This window comes from Curcuma longa, chromosome 5 (assembly GCF_044706935.1).
Source record: "Curcuma longa cultivar G26 ecotype Majalengka, Jawa Barat chromosome 5, ITB_CL_G26_1.1, whole genome shotgun sequence".
NCBI classification, from domain to species: domain Eukaryota; kingdom Viridiplantae; phylum Streptophyta; class Magnoliopsida; order Zingiberales; family Zingiberaceae; genus Curcuma; species Curcuma longa.
In genome coordinates, this window is record NC_133865.1 from 3,332,791 (window position 1) to 3,354,278 (window position 21,488).

The 21,488-nt window shown below is 36.1% G+C and overlaps 2 protein-coding genes and 1 pseudogene across 2 annotated transcripts; 1 reads left to right on the forward strand and 2 right to left on the reverse strand.

Moving 5' to 3' along the window:
* Positions 1–647: 647 nt before the first annotated feature.
* LOC141830021 (thaumatin-like protein) lies at positions 648–1,586 on the reverse strand. Its single transcript, XM_074717500.1, has 2 exons — positions 1,526–1,586; positions 648–1,434 (listed from the first exon to the last, which is right to left on the reverse strand). The coding sequence occupies exons 1-2, from the start codon at positions 1,584–1,586 to the stop codon at positions 758–760; spliced, it is 738 nt and encodes a 245-aa protein (XP_074573601.1). The 3' UTR covers positions 648–757.
* Positions 1,587–6,054: 4,468 nt separating this feature from the next.
* On the forward strand, positions 6,055–6,606 carry LOC141829178 (uncharacterized; annotated as a pseudogene).
* A 6,024-nt stretch (positions 6,607–12,630) lies between these two features.
* Positions 12,631–14,800, reverse strand: LOC141828879 (zinc finger BED domain-containing protein RICESLEEPER 2-like). The gene is made up of 2 exons (XM_074716264.1): positions 12,758–14,800; positions 12,631–12,678 (listed from the first exon to the last, which is right to left on the reverse strand). The coding sequence occupies exons 1-2, from the start codon at positions 14,798–14,800 to the stop codon at positions 12,631–12,633; spliced, it is 2,091 nt and encodes a 696-aa protein (XP_074572365.1).
* Between the last annotated feature and the right edge of the window lie 6,688 nt (positions 14,801–21,488).

Sequence of the window (21,488 nt, forward strand, 5' to 3'; positions counted from 1 at the left end):
ATTAATTTATATTTTATTAGTTTAATTTTTATTTTAAAATTTAGTCAGTTTTGTTAATTTAAAAAAATTTTAATTCAATTCGATTTTGATTAATTCATCAATTCCATTCGATTTTAATAGAATATTCACTAAAAAAGTAATAGATAAGGTTTGATAAATTAAATTACGTTAATCAAAAGTGCTCCATATTATAATAATATATTAGCCAAAATTAATTATTAATACTGAATTAGATCAATATTAGCCAAAATTAATTATTAATACTGAATTAGATCAAATTAAAATAATTTTTATTAATTTAAAATGATTTTGACTAAAATTATTAAAAGTAGTGTTAACAAAAGTACTGAAATCAGGTATTTAAGGATAAAAAAATAAGATAAGTGTTATATTAATTATTATTTTTTTAATATGAGATATTTTTATTATAATGAAAATAAGAAATAACTTGTTTTCTATTTTTATTCTAACTAATTTCTCCTCCTCTTGTATACCGCTGTTATTTATTTATTTATTCCCTTCGTTCTTTTCGTTTTTCTTTCCCTGTGTCTTTTTCTTTCTCCTATCAAAGAGAAACACAGCATCAAAGCTTGAAGCAATCGTCACTATGCAACTCAAAGAGTGAACAACATCAAACAGATCTCGAGTGAAACCAGATTTCAGAGTCTGACATCGCCGGAGTGCACAAGGCAACAATATGATCCATTGATGATCCATCACCATGGCATAACACAGGCGTTGCTCGATTCCAGCGATCCTACTTCGCCGGAGGGCAGAAGGTAACGAGATACCGCGTCGCCGTGCACTTTTTCAAGCTCGTGGAGTCGTCGAAGGCGTAGCTGTACGCGCGAGGGCAGAGGGACTTGAAGAGCCGCGAGAATAGAGTCGGCCTGCAGCTTGCCGGCGAGCCGTACTCGCCGGTGCAGCAATACTTATCGCTCCGGAGAGCCAGGCAGGCGCTGTTGCACCCCACCACCCGGCCCTCCCTCGCCACCCCCAGCCCCGCCGGGCAGCAGGCGTTCAAATCCACGTCGCACCCCGCGACGCCGCACCCGGCCCCGCCGCCCACCGGCGCCATCGACACAGGCACGTTGAACCCGTCCACCAAGCTGACGTCGTAGAAGTGGAGCTCCGAGGCGGCCGTTCCCAGCGTCATCTCGACCACCGTCGCCGGCGGGACCCCCCACGCGCCCGCGCAGCGCAGGCGGCCGCCGCAGTCGCCGGTGGCGCAAGAGCCCCGCCCGCGCTCGTCGAAGCAGCAGCCCGTCCTGCCCCACACCCGACCCGACCAACCGGCGGGCACGTCGAAGACTACTTCCTCGAAGGCGGCGAGGTGGAAGCCGCCGTCCCTGGGGTGGCCGTGGCCGGCGTTGCCGAGAGTGCCCGGCCACACAGTGTTGTTGCAGTTGTTCACCAGAATGAGCTGGATTTGGTCTGCGACAACGACACACAGAAACATGATCACTCGATCAAATTAACATCATTTTCAAGTTATTTGTATTCTGATTCTGAGATCGACACTGACACGACGACGAGACGAACATGCAAAAGGAGAAGAACAAAACAAGCACTTTCCGCGTCGGCATCTCCGCTCAAAGGGAAGAAAGGTATCACCGCTGTTTCCAGTCGCCAGCTAGAACTCTGTTTTTATAGTGGCCAAAGCTCGAAAATTAGATGCATTTTAATGAATCTTTTTTTCGAAATTTCCTAATGATCACCATTAATGGACAGTGCTTTTCCTTCAAAAGTGTAGCATTGATTAGCTTTATCTGCCTTTCCGTTTTTAAAACGCAAAGAAGAAGGAAATGGCGATTCCCAGTGGCAAATTTTCAATTAAAAATAAAAAGAGAGGAAAAAGGAAGATTAAAGTTCCAGACATGAAGATGATCAGATGCTTCTTGCTTGCCTTGGTGTTTTTCTGCATCATGTATAATGATTGCCTTGGTTATAGTAATAGCTATTAAACGTACACGAGATGATTTCTGATCTACATTCAGTTATCTTCCAATTAAGTTTTGTAAAGAAAGTCACATGAAATTCCTTTGCTATTCGACCAATTTACTATTTGATGCAGTATCATAGGTGACGTGGCTCCTCTAAGATAAAATTCAAGAGTCAAATGATGGTTAAGGTTTATGCTGAACTGACAAAATTAGTCAACATGAATCCAAGAAAATTGATCTCATCAAAGTGAGATAGATGTTGCCTCCGACTCGAACCATACTTCGGGCTCAGCGTGGATTCAGTCCTGGACCTCGCTTGGGTTTCCAAAACACAGTCTCATCTCAGCTCTCTCGGTTTCAGCCATCTCGATCTCGGTCATCTCAGTATGGTCATCTCGGCCATCTCAATCTCGCACTACAACAAAAAGGGCATTTTGCGACAAATTTTGTGATGAAAACAAAAAATATTTTTGTCGCAAAATAATTTGGCGACGACTTTTGCGATAAAAATTTTTTCGTTGGTAATAACTCGTCGTAAAATTCTGCGATAAAAAACTATTTATTCGTTGCTAATTTAGCGACGAATAAATTTTTTGTCACAAACTCCGTCGCCAATAATTTGTGAGTAATTTTTTTAGCATAGTGAGAATAATAGGAGTGCAAAGAGCCTATTGGATCATGTGCGGATTGAATCTAACTTGTCTAAGTCTATCAATAAGTTTTGGTCAGAACTCATTTATAGAGGTTAAAAGTAAAGAAGATTGATTTTTTAAAATAATTTCTCTAAAGTGATAGAGGTTATGAGTCAAGAGTTTATGGACACGAAGAGAAAATCAAAAGAGTGAAAGGAACTTATTGGATTAGGTATGAACTAAATTATATTTGTCTTATCTAGGTCCATTAATAAATTTTAGCCAAAATTCATTAATAACTTAAATACTTTTGGAATCTTGAAACTTAGCATATACTGGATAAACCTATTGGATCAGTCTAATTTAAACTGAATCTAATTTGTTTAGGTCCATTGATACTTAAATGATTTTAGAATCTAAAACTTTAGCATGGATAAGATCGAGAGAGTGTAAGGAAATTAATGATGATATCGTCAAGTGAATCAAAGATAATATTGTATCAAAAGTCAAAAAAGTTAAATTTTGTGAATAATTTATTTAAATCGATATAGGGGTCATAAGTCAACAGCTTTTAGGCATGATAAGAGTCAAGGAAGTGGAAAGAACTTATTAGAACTAGTTTGAATTAAATTTGACTTATCTAAATATATCAATATATTTTGCTTTAATATACAAAAAATCATAAGAGTATAATAAATCTATTAGTATTGCCCTAAAATGAAACAGAAACATCTAGCTATAGATATGATATTATGTTAAAACTAAATAAATATTAAATTTTTTGAATAATTTCTTCAGAGTGATAGAGTTATGAATTAAGAGTTTAGGAGTACGATGAGATTAAACAAAAGTGAAAAGAATCTATTGAATTAAATTTCTAGATGTTTCACTTTGGAGTTGTTTTATCTCATAGATAAAGTTGTTTTGTTTAAAGCAGCTCCTAGATGATTTTTTTCTTCTCTTATTAGTTTTTTTTTTCATTTCCCTTTTTTTCTTAAAATTAGCTATTAAAAAAACACAAAACAAAAAATATATATTTTTAAAGTTTTTTATTTTTTATAAACATTCTTTTGTAATTTTTAGATTTTTTAATTTTTTTATTAAAACTCAAAACTTGAAAGTAAAAAACATGGATAAATTCAGAAGGTAAGGAGTGTAACGATATAAATTTAGAATAAATTTGAGTTTTTTAAAGTTCATTAATGACTTTTTCATCTTATTTATGGGCTTAAAAAACTCAATTTAAAAAAAAATTAAATTAAGAATATCACTAAGAGCGAATAATATTAATTTGAGTTAAATCTGAGATTTTTAAGGCCTAAAATATTTGTTTGGTTTTTACCTTTTTATTAACGCTCTTTTGTAATGTTTTATTTATTTATATTAAGGCTCCAAAATTAGAAATAAAAATATAGATAAATTTATGGTCATCAATAATTTCTTATCAAAATTAATTGATGGATTAAAAAGTTTATTTTTATCAAAACTCATCAATAAATTTAGGAGGTCATTATGAGTGTACAATATTAATTTTATATAAATCTAAAATATTTATGACCTAATTTTTTTTACTTTTTATTAATATAAAACTATTATTTTGCAATTTTTAAATTTTTTTATTAAGGTTCTAAATTTAAAAATACAAATATGAATAAATTCAGGGACCATCAGTATAATAATCAAAATTTAGAATAAATTTGAACTCCTTAAAACTATCAATAATTTTGATTAAATTTAACAATGGACTTTAAAAATTTTAAAAATATATAAATAAATTAAAAAGATCATTAAGAGTGAATAATATTAATTTAATATAGATCTAAGATTTTTAAAATTGTTTGTACTTTTATGAAAGTGTTCAATGGAATAATTATTATTTTTTATCTGAGTTCGATCAGTTCAATTTAGTTTGATTTGATCGGATTCGATTTAGGTAAGAATTTTTTCTATTTTAATTCAGAGAAGAAAGGATATTTTAAAAAAAGAATGCCTTTGGTAAAATACCAAAAAATTATTTATTTCTATTGATTTTGCTCTCATAAAATTAATTCAATAGTCACTTTTATTTGTCTAAAATAAATACAATTTATATCCCAAAAAACCGAAAGAAAAAGACCGAAACTAATTTATTAAAAAATGAACAAAAAATTAAGAGTGTGTTCCTTATTTTTTTCACTCATCAATATGACATCCAGTTTGATTTTTTTTAATCAAAAGAGCATCCATCCTTATAATTAATTATTTATCTTCTACTATACTATTTTCATTATTATTTCTTCCCTATATTCCTGTCTAAATTTTGAATGAAGATATATTGCAACAGTTATAGTTTCATAGTTGCTACAATTGAGTTGACATATAGTTATAGCAGTTACAAAATCGTAACTCTTACAACTGTAAATGCTAAGAAAGCTTTGAGAGATTATATTTTTTATTTCAAATTAAACTATGAGATACATAATATATCAAATTGAATCTCATTCAGAGATCTACATTTGTCATCGAGTGTCACCCATAATGATTGATGTAGCAGGAATCTATTACCTCCACGTGTTATGTGGGATAAAGTTAGAAAGTCAGTTCATCCTTAAGATTAGAAAACTCTAAGACCGTTTCACCCGAAAATAAAAAAAAATATTTCAAAAAATATGAATAATTGGAACGCGTATATCAAAATAAAATCTCATATGTCAAAATATTTCCTATACGGACGCTAATATTTCGAAGATCAACTCTAATATTGCCTATACATATGGGCAGGTATGCACACATCTAATCTCAGTCTCCCCGGGCTACCTTCCTTTATTAATATTTTTCAAGTCTTTAAACTCTTTCCTCACGCAAAGGTATGCACACAAACTAATTTTTTCAAGTCTTTAAACTCTTTCCTCACACAAAATGTTAGTGTTAGAGTAGCTTGCCGAAACCCACCCCTGCCGCCATTCTAACTCTTTTTTTGAGTACTTTTAAGGTCTCTTCATCTCTCCAGGCAACTATCTTTGAGGAGCGTGTACGTCAGCAGTTCATTAGCTTGTGGCTTAATCATTCACGGTGTATTGACCGGAATAAATTGACACTGTCTGTAGAAAATCAGAACTGAGACGCCGCGATAGTTAACACCGGAAGAATTAATGACAATCATGACTATATCAGAGAGAAAAACTACAGCAAGAAAATCTTCTCTAATAGCATGCAATCCATCTCCCCTTTAGATTAAAATCCTAAGTTTCTTTTCTCCCTCGCCGATGAAACCTTATATCTTCGATCTCCTCTTCTCTCTTTCTCCTCCATCTCCCCTCTCCTGATCGCCGTCTAAATCCCTGTCGCCCTCTGATTGATCTTTGATTCCTCGTCTCCCCTCTTCGGTCCCCCTCGACAGTCGTCTCCGATGGGAAGAAATGCCCGAAACAAATGCAACTACGCAACAACCCTTGAACCTTCCTTCCCAAATCTCGACCCAACTCGTCCTCCAGGATGCCATGGCGATCTTCTGTTCTTTCTCATCTTCTTCTCACTTTTTCTTCTTCCTCCTCCTCTCCTGTCTTCTCCTTCTCTCCCTCGCTGCCGTCGAAGACCACTCCTCGACTTCTAATGGCACCACCATCTACGATCTCCTCCCTCGGTACGGCCTCCCCCCAAGCCTCCTCTCCGACATGGTTAATTCCTTCTCCCTGAGTTCCAATGGAAGCTTCTCTATCGATCTTGATGACCCTTGCTACGTCGACTTCGAGTACCTCATCTACTATGAGACCAAGGTCTTTGACATCATTAGGTACGATAACATCAAGGACCTCAAGGGAGTCAAGGTCGGTCAATTCTTGATTTGGCTGGAGGTCGACGCCATCAAGGTCGACCTCCTACCTTCCTAGTATATATACTTCCAGGTTGTGTGGATTACGTGCAAGCTTAGCGTCGAGCAGTTCCGAACGGTGCACTTCTGCAATGGGAATAAGGAGCTCCTTGAGAGAGCTCAGGAGCTTTTTGATCGATCTCTTGTTGGGAATCCTATGCGACAAAACAACAAAACATAGCGGAAAATAGGATCCCTCGAGCGATCTATGCGAAAAATCTATACAAGTTTAGATCTATAAGATCAAGTCCTATCTAATAGGGTGTACTTTGTTGTGTGCCCTTCGCTTATTTCGCTCATCCAAAGGTTGTTAGATCTCTTGCACGTTCAAGTGTCTGTGCCTCTATGCATATCCACACTAACACTCCTTTGGAGAAATTTGATGCCTTTCTGTGGGTTTTGGCCAAGAGAAGGAAGTGCCTTTGTGGGTTTTGGCCAAGAGAAGGAAGAGGAAAGAAGATCAACATCCAACCCCACTCTTGGGTAGAAAAACTCTTTTTATACCTAAGCCATAAATACCAAAGGTTTTTAGGCTTTTGGTATTCTCTCATCAATACATGATTAATTCTATTAATCATGCATGATGACTTTCTCTTCCATGCATGATAACTTCCTCTTCTTCAATGCATGATTAATCCACATTAATCATGCATGATGAATCAAATCCATTCATCAACTTGATTTAATTTGAGTCTAACTCAAATTTAACCAACTTGAGTCTAACTCAAGTATAGGTCATCCAATGAGCTTAATTGTTCCTTTAGTCAAACTAAAATCAATCCATCTCTAAAATAGAATGTTATTTGTGTGTGACCCTATAGGTTCTTGTAACGTTGGCAATGTTTCTAAAATCTCATTTTAGAAACATAAGCAATGAGTGACATTTAGCAATGCATCATTACTACCCAAGTGACAAGAATGTTGAGATCCGACATAACCTTCGTGACTATGATAATGTATGATCATGTCCTTCTATCTTCAATATCTAGATTGATCAATGAGACATAGACCGTGTCATTCTCTTATCAATCTTTATGTTTCTTGATCCCCAAGTAGACTCACTCAAGCAAATGAGCTCAATATCTCATATTGACTCATTTGAGCATGACCATGCATTTCATGGTCTTACTCTATCAAGAGGCCGTAAGATATCACTCCCGTTATATGGGAGGGATAAATCTCATCTACATCACTCACATCCCTCCACATAATTTGTTACATACCCAGTGATCGCCTTTATAGTCCACCCTGTTACGGGTGACGGTTGACGATACCAAAGTACATAACTCCTTATGTAGGGAACCGTAGTAACTTCAGGTCTAACGATAATTTATACCAATAGTTATATGAGAAAGTTATTGACACTCATATAACGATCCATGAAATTTTCTTATAGCGGGTCAATCAGTATACATTCTCTAATATATACCCATGTGTCAACTCGATATCCCATATCCATGACTCGTGAGATCAAGTCATCCAACTGACCCACATGTTAGTCTCAATGCATTAATATCGTCCCTGAATATTAATGTTTGACTAGCAATGATTAAGAGTAGTGTTCTCTACATCATCTCATTATCGATTCAATCAATCGATATGATATAGATTAGAACTAGCTACCCAAGGACATCATTATACTTAGTTATTTAACACAATCATAAAGTAAGTATAATAACCAAAATCCATGTCTTTATTAATAATAGAATATGATACAAAATCCCTAGTCAATCATCACATAATTGGCTCTAGGGCTTCTACTAACATCTCTATAGCTCCAAACTGACGCCACACATACGACAAATAAGTTAGAGAATGCTTCCTATAAGATCTAAATAAAGTGTAATTTTCTGGATGAAAAAAATAATTTAGCTATCACTACAACTGCGACGGTATTAGCTGAAAACATATACTCTCTAGTAAATGCTATCAGACAAGGGGTCATTCCTACAATTATTAAAGTAGAGCCTCAATATTAAGCATAAGTCTCTCTCCGGATCATCAAGATATTTTCTTTAATACTCTTTATCTTATAATTCATTCATCAAATTACTAATCCTTACAGTATTACTTCATTTAATATTTGTTCATTTGAAATGTCTTCAGAAACTCTCAGGTGTTTTCAGAAACTCTCTTGATCTCAAATCAGTGACATTCATCAGCAATTACCTTTCTCAGGGTTCAATCTCCCTAGACTCAGACATAGTCGCAGACAGAATGCAAAAATCAGTGGTTTCTCCTATTACTAGCGAATCTAAAGCCTGAAGTTGATGACAAGCCGACCTTGCCAATGAAGGGCTCCGACAAATTTAAATCATTTTTAAATGTTAAAAATATAACATTATCAAATATTTTCCATGATGATCTTGGATATTACAAGCCTGGAACATTGAGCCCCGAGCTTGCAGACTTTACCTTAAGATAGACATGGAATATCGAGCCCCGAGCTTGCGACTTTGCCTTAACACAGGCCTGGAATATCGAGCCCTGAGCTCACGACTTTGTCTTATGACAAGTCTAGAACACCGATCCCCCGAGCTCGCGACTTTGCCTTATGATAGGCCTAGAACACCAAGCCCCCGAGCTCACGACTTTGCCTTACGACAGGCCTGGAACATCGCGCCCCGAGCTCACGACTTTGTCTTATGATAGGCCTGGAACACCAAGCTCGGAGCTTGCGACTTTGCCTTACGACAGACCTGAAACATCGAGCCTCGAGCTCGTGACTTTGCCTTACTACAGGCCTAGAACACTAAGCCTTGAGCTTGCGACTTTGTCTTACGACAGGCCTGAAACATCGAGTCTTGAACTCACAACTTTGACATACGACATGCCAGAAACATCGAGCCTCAACTCATGACTTTGTCTTACGACAGACCTAGAACATTGAGCTCCGAGATCGTGACTTTGCCTTATGATAGACCTGGAACACCGAGCCTCAAGCTCACGACTTTGCCTTACGATAAGCCTGAAATACCAAGCCTCGAGCTCGCGACTTTACCTTACAACAGACCTGGAACACTAAGCTCGCGACTTTGCCTTACGATATGTCTGGAGCATTGTGCCCCGAGCTCGTGACTTTGCCTTATCACAGGCCTGGAGGACCGAGTCTCGAGCTTGTGACTTTGTCTTACGATAGGTCTGGAGCCCCGAGCCCCGAGCCCCGAGCCTCGAGCCCCGAGCCCCAAGCCTCGAGCCCCAAGCCTCGAGCCCCGAGCCCCGAGCCCCGAGCCCTGAGCCCCGAGCTCCGAGCTTGTAATTTTGCCTTACGATAAGTTTGGAGCACCAAGCCTCAAGCTCGCGACTTTGTCTTACGACAGGCCTAGAGCACTGAACCTCCGAGCTTGTGACTTTGCCTTACGATAGGTTTGGAGCATCGAGCCCCGAGCTCGCGACTCTGTCTTACGACAGACCTGAAGCACCAAACCCCAAGCTCATGACTTTGCCTTACGATAGACTTGGAGCACCGAGCCCCAAGCTCGAGATTCTATTATGGCCAATTCATCCATATGTGATGGAGCAATGACATCTCATCAAGCATAGTCCAGTCAGTCGGACTATGCCTCTTTCGACTAGACTAATTTAAGGATGCTTATGATGTGGCGAAAATCTATTACCTCCATGTGTCATGCGGGATAAAGTTATAAAGTCGGTTCATGTTTAAAATTAGGAAACTCTAAGACTATTTCACTTGAAGAATAAGGAAAATATTTCACACTAGTTTTGATCGGGCTTGTTCATACTCCACACTAGTTTTGCACATTTCTTTGTTATTCTTGTAATGATCAAAAGAGATACCCATGCTGCTGAAATGGAGCAGATTGTAGTAACAGAGATGGTCCAGATTTTTTCAGTTTTCTTGATTATGATCTTGCTTATTACAGCAAATGCTTGTTAGTTTTCTTTAATATGCTTCTATGCGTTATATCACAAGCTCATACAATTCCTTATTCTTCTATAAGATGAAGAAAAAAACACATCGAAAGAATCTTCTCTTTCTCATTTCATCCCATAATTTCTGTAGGTTATCCAGGCAAACAGAGAGCCAAGGTCTCCGCCAAGCTGGCAAAATTTGGAAGACCTGTATGTTTTCCAATTAAATATGCATTTCTGTTGTCGTTCTCTTATCTTTATGGATTTGCTATTTTTTTCTTCTTCTCTTTATATTATTATTATTATTATTATTATTATTGCATAAAATGAACCATGGTTTATTTCATTAAAACTTCAAGAAAATCAATACATGGCATAGGATAAGTGTTCTGTAAAAAGCTACAATCTTGTTTCTTTTTTGGTTCGTAGTAATTTGCATACCTACCAATCATAATCTTAAAATTTTCCCGCTACTTCATTTTAGCTTAATGAGTAAAAGATCCCTGCAGGATTGAACATTGATTTTGGTTTTGTTTGTTCGCAGCTGTATTGCTTTAACGTTAATTTATATTCTCTATCTAGACTTGTCTGTAATGCTTTTCCTGTTCGAGTAACTAAAAAAATTTGTTTCACTGGACCTCAAGATTATAACTCTTTCTGACATCACAGTTCATTGTAGGCCAAACTTAGGAGTTCATCTTGGTGGATTCGGTATTTTGTCCAGACTGGTTTACAAGAGAATGAAATGGCTATAAAGAAGTTCGAGGAAGCTTCGACCAAAAATTCTTACAAACCGAGTTGCCAAATTTTCCACGTCACTTCCTAGAAATATTAAGCTTTTAAAAGCTCCCATTTATTGGAACAGATTATTTTGTAGCCCCATATGTAATGAATGAATCGTCCCTGGCATTTTATTTTCTTAGTAGTGTTGATTTACACTACGACTGAATCATATATTTTTTCCTAATGAAAATTGATGTTTTTGTGGTGTGCTTTGGTTGATAAAAGTTTGTCATTGACTCTTCAATAAAAGATGGAATCTACCACTCCAGCGATTTCACACAATAAGTCTCAAGATCATCTGTGAAGAAGTGAATCGAGAAGTTGTAATTGATCATCACGGAGAGGGTAACTTAACTCTTATTAAATATCAAAGTAACCTAGTTAAACCTAATTCTAAGTTAGGGAGAACTAGGGCTGTAAACGAGTCGAGCCGAGCTCGAGCCAGCCTTGGCTCGAGCTCGGCTCGACTCGTTTTATGCTAGCTCGGCTCGAGCTCGAGCTCGATCGAGCTTGTAAATTTGAGCTCGAACTCGGCTCGATCATTTAATCCAAGGCTCGAGCTCGACTCGAAAAGCTCGAATTAAAAGCAAGCTTTCGAGCTCGAGCTCGAGCTCGAGCTCGAGCCAATCATAACTTGAGCTTATTTTACTGTAATTTTAACAACTTGATCAAATTCACCTATAAAATTGATCAAATACAATTATCTATCTTTCTAATAAAAAAGTTAAATTACTGGACATCAAAAGTCAAAACATAATTATTCTCAAACTTCATCCCAACATAATTTACACCGAATTGAAAAACATAATATTCCAAAATCCAAACCTGCTCAAAATATCAAATTTCTGCAACATATCCATCTTCATCCACAAAATTGATCAAAATACAATTATCTATTCCTCCAATAAAAGAGTCAAATTACTGAACATCAAAACATAACCCAATATAGTTTACAGTTTTACATTAAACCCAAAAACATGATATTCCAAAATATAAATCAACTGCACTGCATTCAAGCACCTGCACTGCATTCAAGCACCTGCACTGCATTCCAAAATATAAATCAGCTGCTCAAAATATCAAATTTTTGCCACGTTCAATATCTTCCTTCATCTCAAATTCTCAGTTATATCACCTGCACTGCATTCAAGCAAATTCTCAGTTATATCAGGTGCATTCAAACCATAATAATCAACTATAATACCTTCGTCTTCAATACATGGATTGGGTGACAACAACTTGTTCTATTGAAAGATCATGTATGTTAGTGATAAAGCTCTTTTATTCTTTGTGAAACAATTTCATATAGGGAAGTACTGCTAAACTGGGAACAATTATTTAACACTAGTATCAATATCAAAGTGACGTGCTTAGCTTCTGCAGTTTTTGTAGTTATTTATTATAGAAAAGGCCAATCATTTGGTTAGAAGAATGAATTCTTCTTATGTACCGAGAGGCCATAATATGGATTGATATTAAGCTCAACTATAATACCATAATAATCAAACCAAAAACACATGTTAAACAAAAAACTAAAATTTAACTTACTTTAAGAGGTAGATACTGGAAGAAAAATTTCCTGGTAAGTTTTCTCTTTCTGAAAAAGAAAAATTCAAATAAATAGATGATTAAATTTAGTTTGTAACTTAGAAAACTAATAATGAAATTTAACTTACTTTAGTCTTTTTTTTCAGTCCATGTATCTTTCGAAGCCAATCACCCCCACATAGAAGAGCCTGCACTGTGTCCGGAGATAGTGATGAACGATAAGAATCAATAACTCTCGTCCCTGCACTAAATGTTGCTTCTGAAGCCACTGAACTCACTGGGATAGCTAAAATATCAGCTGCCATCTTTGACAATATTGGATATTGCATTCTATTCATCTTCCACCATTCTAAACACGAAAAAATTTTAGGAATCTCATTCTTCTTAAGACGACCCTTTTCAAGATAATCTACCAATTCAGATCTCTTAGTCTCCGAAGTTTCAACTTTTGCACAATAGTCATCAAAATCATCCCAACTATACACAGAACTTTGTTGATTTCTTTTAACACTTGAAGAACCAAAACTCTCAGACTCAGATGGATGAGGCGCTCCTTTATTAGTTTCTTCAGCAACATACTTTTCATAAAGAGAATTAATTATCTCCTTAACTTTTGAGATATGCTTAGAGGCATCCATTTCAGAATAAAGCTTAGGGAAGCAAAACTCAACAGCAAGCATTTTTTTGGTTGGATCTAATACAGCAGCTATAGCCATCAATAGATTACAGTCACCCCAATACTTGTCAAATTTTTCTTTCATTTTACTAGCCAGTTGCTTAAGAAACAAATCTTCATGTTGTGCATAAGTATCCAATGATGACTTTATTTTTTGAACTTCCTGAAGAAATAAATTTGAAGTAGGATACTCACTACCTGAAATGATGTGTGTGGCTGTCCAAAAAGCCTCCAACAGTGAGCAAATCTTTTGAGCTTTATTCCATTCTTCTTCTTGAGGGCAGCAACCATAAAAGTGATCACGTTCTTTGAACATTTGAAAAACTTCTTTGAACTTGAGTGCACAACTTAACATTTCAAAAGTTGAGTTCCACCTAGTTTTGCAATCACGAATCAATCTTTTATCCTTCAACTGCAATTGTTGCACACACTCTGTAAATTGCATACGTCTTGCCTCTGAACGATTTACATATTCTACACTTTCCCTTATATTACTAATAATATCTTCAATCTCCCTCAACCCATCTTGAACGCACAAGTTTAAGATATGTGCACAACAACGGATATGAAATAAATTTCCTTCACATGCCAATGTTCTAGATCTTTGAATGGTATCTTTCATGTACCGAATGGCCAAATCATTACTTGAAGCATTATCAACAGTAATAGTGAAAACCTTGTTTTCAATACCCCACTCTTTCATGCACTTAAAAATGGCATCAGAAATTTGAAGACCTCCCCTTGGTGGTGGAATGTTAATGAAACTTAAAACTCTCTTTTGCAAATTCCAACAAGAATCAATCCAATGCCCAGTGACAACCATGTATTCAATTTTTTGAGTCTTTGACTTCCAACAATCTGTTGTCAAACTTATTTTATCAATGCACTCAAGACTTTTCTTCAACCTCTTTTTCTCAACCTCATAAATTTTCATACAATCTGCTCTACATGTCGTCCTACTAATTTTTTGCCATTCAGGCATTCCACGCCTCATCATTAAATTGAACCCCTCTTCATCAAGAATGGTGAATGGATGTTCATGCATCATAATCCAATGAGCAGCTGCCTCCCTCATTTGTTCCATGTCAAATTTTCCAGAATGCAAAGTAAGAATGGATGGTGAAGCTGAATCAGTGGGCAAAAAATTCAACTTTGTTTGTTGTTCAGCTTCTCGCAAATAAATTTTTCTCTTCACACAATGTAATCTATGCCTCAAAAGACTTGATGTGGGCCCTGATTTACCCAATGTAAAAAGGGATTGACAATGTTTACATTTGGCTTTCTTTGATCCATCCACTGTGTCAAAATCATTCCACACTTCTGAAATTTTTTTCCTTTTATTTGTTTTGAACCCCTCTTCTTCTTTTTCTTTAGCATTTTCTTGTGTTTTTTGACCAGCTGTGATAATTTCCTTATTGATCTCAAGATTAACTTCATTACTTTCAGCTATGGCACTATTTACGGTAAGTGGAACAGATGAATCTTCTACAGACATAACTGATCCAGAGATAAATAATTATCAAATAAATTATATTGATCAAAAAAGAGTTATAAAAATGTCAAAAAAGAGTTATGTTCATGTTTTCACGAAACTTTCTAATCCATAGCTAATCAAACCGATTAGATTAGAAACCAAACGAAGCTTACCTTCAATCAAGCCAATCTAACCCTAGAATCCACCTTCAGACTTCAGTTCCTTCTTCTCCTCTTTTCTGCCGCAATCCAAGCAAAATCTCCACCCGGATCGGATCACATTAACCAGCTGTGGAATGAAGATTGACGGCAATCCAGAATGATCTAACTTCTAAGAAGAATCAAAAAGAATCCAAAGAAACCTAACAACCAAGATCTAGCTGAGATATGAGAAATCCCTTACCTCCCGGCCTCTTCCTTGATCCTTCCCTTCTTACTGCTCGTTGCCACCAGCGAGCGACAGCTTAGTAGAGGCTCCGGACCAAAAGTCTACAATAAGAGTGTTAGCACTTAGCAGTTAGCAGCCCTTTCTTCCACGCCAAACTGACGAAGCACTAGAGAATAGGGAAGACCCAAGTGCTAATACTAATTGAGGAATCCCACCTCCGCGGGAAGCAAGAAGAACTGAAGAAGGCTCTCAACTAGTGATCACCCGTCACCGGCGCCGCCGACCCTGGCTCGGACCGCCCGCCACTCACCGACGGCCTCAGCTACTCGCGGAAGGATGGATCCGCAGTCCGCTGCTGCTTTACCGTCGCCGCGATCAGAGAAGAAGAACTCGCGAGCAGAGGAGGCGGCTCGCCGCTCGCGATCGGGATTTGGGATGCCACTGTAGCTTCCCAAATCCCTACCGGTTCCTTATCTCATCTCCTAACGGGTCAATTGTCAAGATCCAAACCCATTAACCCAATTAAACCGGCTTGAATCAAACCCATTAACCCAACTAACAGGTTGGGCTCAAAAAAGCTCGACGAGCCATCGAGCCAGTATTAAAAGAGCTCGAGCTCGGCTCGAATATTAAACGAGCCGGCTCGAGCTCGGCTCGAGCTCAGTCAAAATCAAGCTCGAGCTGAGCTTTGACCGAGCGGCTCACGAGCAGCTCACGAGTGGCTTGACTCGTTTGCACCCCTATTCCCGCCATAGCAGCAGAAAAAGGTAAACAAACCTGTTACTCTTCCATCGGCCAATCCTCGCACTCCAAATGTCACCTGCTTTCTTTTCTATATCCTTAATAAAGGCTTCAACCCTCTCCCCCTTTCTCTCGCATCCGCTTCCCGCTTCTCTCCTCCGTTCCACCCGCCGGCGATTTCCGCCTTCCCCCGCTCATACGCCGAGATGAGCGAAGCAGGTTCTAAGCTTTTCGAGAGGAAGCAAGCTTGCTACAAAACACTGGTACCGGCTGGTTTCGTATCACTTGTCTCGCATGGAATTTTTGTCCACTGTTTTGTTTTTCCGTTTCATGTGGATTGGTTGCAGGATGAGAGGTTTGAGATCCACACGGAGAAGTACAAAGGGCAGCAGTACAGTCACATATATTTCACTCGTCTCCACCACATGAGGAATCTTCTTTACTCGCTCGTTCCCAAGTGGAAGCCCAACCTTCCAGGTGATTTCCTAAATTTTTCTGATGACTGTAAAATTTCTCTTTCTAAGTGTTTTTATTTGCTAAATATGTTCCTAGATTAGGATGAGTAAAGCGATAGTGTTCAGGTAGATCGTGACGTTGTATTTGTTTTCTGAATGACAGCATGGCTAGATTCCGAATATTTATTTCAAGTGGAAAGCTTTCTGATGACTGGCCAAGGATGAACCAGCCAAATTTTTTCTTCTTGTTTGTAAAGTCATTTGCTTGTGCGATGAAACAACCCTCTAGGTTAGCTACCTGAGTTTGTTCTAGAGTCTAAATATTTCTCCAAGTGTCCGCCATTCCACTATCGGCATGATTCGTCAAGCTGTGCCTCTATAAAGGACCTTTGTGCCAACAGTTTCTTTGATTTCTATTTTTGCTATGAGAGTTTATGTATGAAGAGAAGGTTGCGATAAGACTGATATATTTGGTTCTTTCAGCCTTGTTTCCTATGATACAAGTAAGCTAGGGAAAGAAAGAGTGTAGGAAAAAAAATTCATAGGAAAAGGATTAAGAATTTCCATGTCTTTAGGCAGATAAATGCCTTTTCTTAAGGAATCAGAAGGCAATCACCTATTACTATATATTAAGATGGAATGTACAGGAAATACATGGCCACCTCTTTGAAATTACTGTGTATTTTCGTTTAAACATTTCTCTTGTCTCAGTCTGACTCGATATGGTTAATCATTCTTAGTCATATGCTCATTTAGTTATTTGTGCTTCTTGAATCATTAGGTCAATCGCAATAAATCTTTCTTCTTTGGTTCCTTATTGTATTTCAAGATCTGAACTTCTATGAGAAAGTAAAATTTTGGTTCCTTAAGTAAATAGCTAAGATTGTTTTGGCTAGGACTTACTCTTTCTATCCCAATCCCCTTTTCTCCTGCAGTTAAAACAGTTTTGGGAATTGAAGAGGGGAAAGAATGCATAATTGTTGGTACAATATACAAGCACATGAAACTGAAGCCTTCTATTCTTGATGAATATTCCAAGGAGGTACACCTAGGTTGACGATACCATGTTGAACATTAATAAATGCTCGTCATTGCTAGGATCAATCTTAATTTCGACCCTTAATTTTATATTTCAGAGATCTAAAGTTCCTCTTGTGAAACCTCACAATTTTCTGCACCCTGATGATCGTCTTATTTTGGAAGACGAAAGTGGTAGGGTTACACTTACTGGTAGTTTGCTTGACCCTTCTGCTTTTGTAACAGGTACAAACTGCATTATGATAATTTATAAAATTTTGTTATATTGGTCCTTCATCAGTTTTCATATAGCCAAAAAGAGTTTCTTGTTCATACTGCACTAGTTTCTCTCTCAGGAATTGTTGTTGCACTACATGGGAAGGAAACTAGTAAAGGTGATTTTTTGATTCAAGATATTCTGGAAGCTGGGATACCTCCTCAAACTGAGCTGCCACTTAGTTCAAGTACTTTGCTATTTTACCTCAACATTATGAGTGTCTTTATACAATAGCTATCCATGTTAGTGTTCTTAATAGGAAAGTTGATGTACTTGTTGACCAGTGTAGATGAAAAGTCAAACTAGTCTAAATTTGTAAAACAAAAATCAAATACCTTAGCTAGAGAAGCCTAGCAATGCTACTCATAGAGATCGCTGATCTGATGTTTAAGGGAAGTCTAGTTGGTGTGCTTTAGTGCAATGAAATAATTGTTTGCACTAGCATTGCTTCATTATATTTTATGTTAAACTTTAATTTCCGTGACCGACATGACAGCATTATAGGCCAGCTACTTGAATAGAGAAAAAGAAAACTATCTCAAACTCATTTAGAAATGGCTTGCTTCAGTCTGACTATGTTGCTAATCTGTTCTGTTTCATATTCTTTTACATAAGACCTTCATGTGTAAGGTGTTCAATATTCAATTCAAACCAAAAAATTGCATCTATCATCTTTGATGTGAAATAGAGCTCATTTAGAGTATATTTTATTACTCAATATTAGTCGACTTATCATAGGTATCAGTTTATTGATATTGATCAAGAGCAATCAAAAGTAAATTGAATTTGATTGCATGATTTGGTTGATGGATTGTATCTGTCAACTAATGACAGTTTACAACAAACAGAAATAAGTTAAATTTGATTGCTTAAATCGACTGATGAGTTGCATCAATTGATTGATATTGATCGACGAATAAGTATATCAACTCAGATGCTTGAATCGACTTATAGAATTAGTCAACTGATGTTTAAATAATCGACTGTTGTTCAAATTGTTAGTAGTAGTCCTAGAGCTAATTATGTGATGATTGACTATAGACTTTTGTATCATATTCTATTATTAATAAAATTAAGATTTTTTATTATTATAATTATTTTAAGTTTGTTTCAAATAAGTAAGTATAATAATATCCTTGGATAGCTAGTTCTAATCTATATCATATCGATTGTTTGAGTAGATAGTGAGATGATGTAGAGAACACTACTCTTAATCATTCTTAGTCAAACATTAATATTCAAAGACGATATTAATGCGTTGAGACTAGCATGTAAGTCAACTGGATGACTTGATCTAACAAGTCATGGATATGAGATATCGAATTGATACATGGGTTTACATTAGAGAATGTATACTGAATTGACCCGCCATGAGAAAGTTTCATGGATTGTTATATGAGTGTCATAAACTTTCTCATGTGACTATTGGTATAAATAGTCCTTAGACATAAAGTCACTACGGTTCCCTACATAAAGAGTTATGTGCTTTCGTGTCGTCAAACGTCACCCATAACAGGGTAGACTATAAATGCGATCATTGGGTATGTAACAAATTACGCGGAGGGGTGTGAGTAATGTAGATGGAATCTATCCCTCCAATATGACGAGAGTGATATCTTGAGGCCTCTTGATAAGTGGGACCACGAAATACATGATCATACTCAAATGAGTTAATATGAGATATTGAGCTCATTTGCTTGAGTGAGTCTACTTAGGGATCAAGAAACACAAAGATTGATAAAAGTATGATACAGTCTATGCCTCATTGATCAATCTAGATATCAAGGATAGAAGGACATAGTCATATATTATCATAGTCACGAAGGTTATGTCAGATCTAGACATTCTTGTCACTTGGGTAACGATAATGCATTGGTAAATGTCACTCATTGCTTATGTTTCTAAAATGAGTTTTAGAGACATTGTCAAAGTTACGAGAATCTATTGAGTCACACACAAATAACATTATATTTTAGAGATGGTTCATTTTAGTTTGACTAAAGGAACAATTAAGCTCATTGGATGGTCGAGACTTGAGTTAGACTCAAGTTGGTTGATTTTGAGTTAAACTCAAATTAAACCAAGTTGATGAATGAAGTTTGATTCATCATGCATGATTAATGTGGATTAATCATGCATTGAAGAAGATGAAGTTATCATGCATAATTAATCCTATCATACATTGATGTGGGAATACCAAAAGCCTAAAAACCTTTGGTATTCATGGCTTGAGTATAAAAGAATTTTTCTTCCAAAATTCATATGGATGTTCATCTTCTTGCCCTCTCTTCTTCTTGGCCGAAATTTACACCAAAGGGTTGCTAGCACAACCAAAACTTTCTCCAAAAGTGAGTGTTCATGTGGATACACATAGAGGCTCGAACACTTGAACGTGCAAGAGATCCGACAAACTTTGGACGAGCGGAATAAGCGGAGAGCACGCTTCAAAGGTATACTCTATTAATTAGGATTTTGTAGATCTAAACTTGTATGAGTTAATTTATTTTCACATGGATCGTTAAAGGGATCCTTTTTTCGCTGCGATTTTTTGTTTATCGCATAGGATTCCTTACATAAATAATCGATAAAATCATATAGATTTTAGAAGGTTCAATAGGACTGAAGGTCGTTCAATAGGTCAAAGACTATATCAATCGACTGATGAGTAAGATCAGTTGATTAATAGGCGGAATCAACTCGACCTAAAGGCTTTAAAAGAAAGAGTTTTTCACAACCATGACTAGTTCTTGAAAGTTTTGGAGCAAATTACTATTGTATTTTCGGTCCAATAAAAAATAATTTCAAGGAACAAAAAAACATCTCAAGTAAGTTTCTATTGTAAAAGTTATTTTCGATTTCATTTATATTTTATATTTATTTTCTTACTGTGTTCTTGTGAGAACATATTGTAAGAGGCTTTTCAACTTCCGGAAGGTATCTAAAAAGGAAAAGTTCATAGTCGAGGAGCATTACTAGGTGTAGGTCTTGTATTAGTTGCATAAGATATGAATACAAAATAAATTCCACAGTTGTACATGTGATTATAAGTTTGAATCAAAATTTACGTTGTACATTCAAACGACAAGCACACGTTTAAGAGAAAAAGCAATCAGAACTATTCGCCCTCCCCTTTTAATTCGTAACATCCTAGCAGTAGATTATATAACATATAATACTCGTATTCAATAAAAGTATGGATGATAGTTAGAGGTGAGTATTCAGTTAAAATCAAACCAAATGAACTAAATTAATTGAATTTTTTTAAACTAATCGAACCAATCAAATTTTCAAATAAAAATCAAACAAACTAAATTGATAAAATATCAATTAATTCAGTTTTTATCAAATTAACTGAAATAATCAAAATTTTTAAATATTATAAAAGATTATCAATTAATTAGGAATTTAAAAATTTAGAAATATAATTTTTTTATTTTGATTAATTAATCGGATAAAAATTTTAAAATTGAAATCGAACCAAATTAATTAATTTTTTAAAATATTAAAATTTTTAAATAACTGAATTAAATTTTTAAATTCGATCCGTTTATTCAATTTAATCGATTTTTTCTCACCCCTAATAATAGTACCTTTATTCAAGAAATATGAACTAAATCTTAATTAATAAATGTTAAATTTTTTACTATAATGGTTAGTTATTTGATGTAAAAGAATAAATTTAAATTATCTAAATCTAATAACTATTTTTTTTCTGCCCAAAGATTTATTCTTGAAAATTCTTACAAATACGCCATACTATTTAAAACATTTAATACCTTGATGGACTATTTCAAACATTTAATACCGTATTTTTTTCTCTGTATTGTATTTA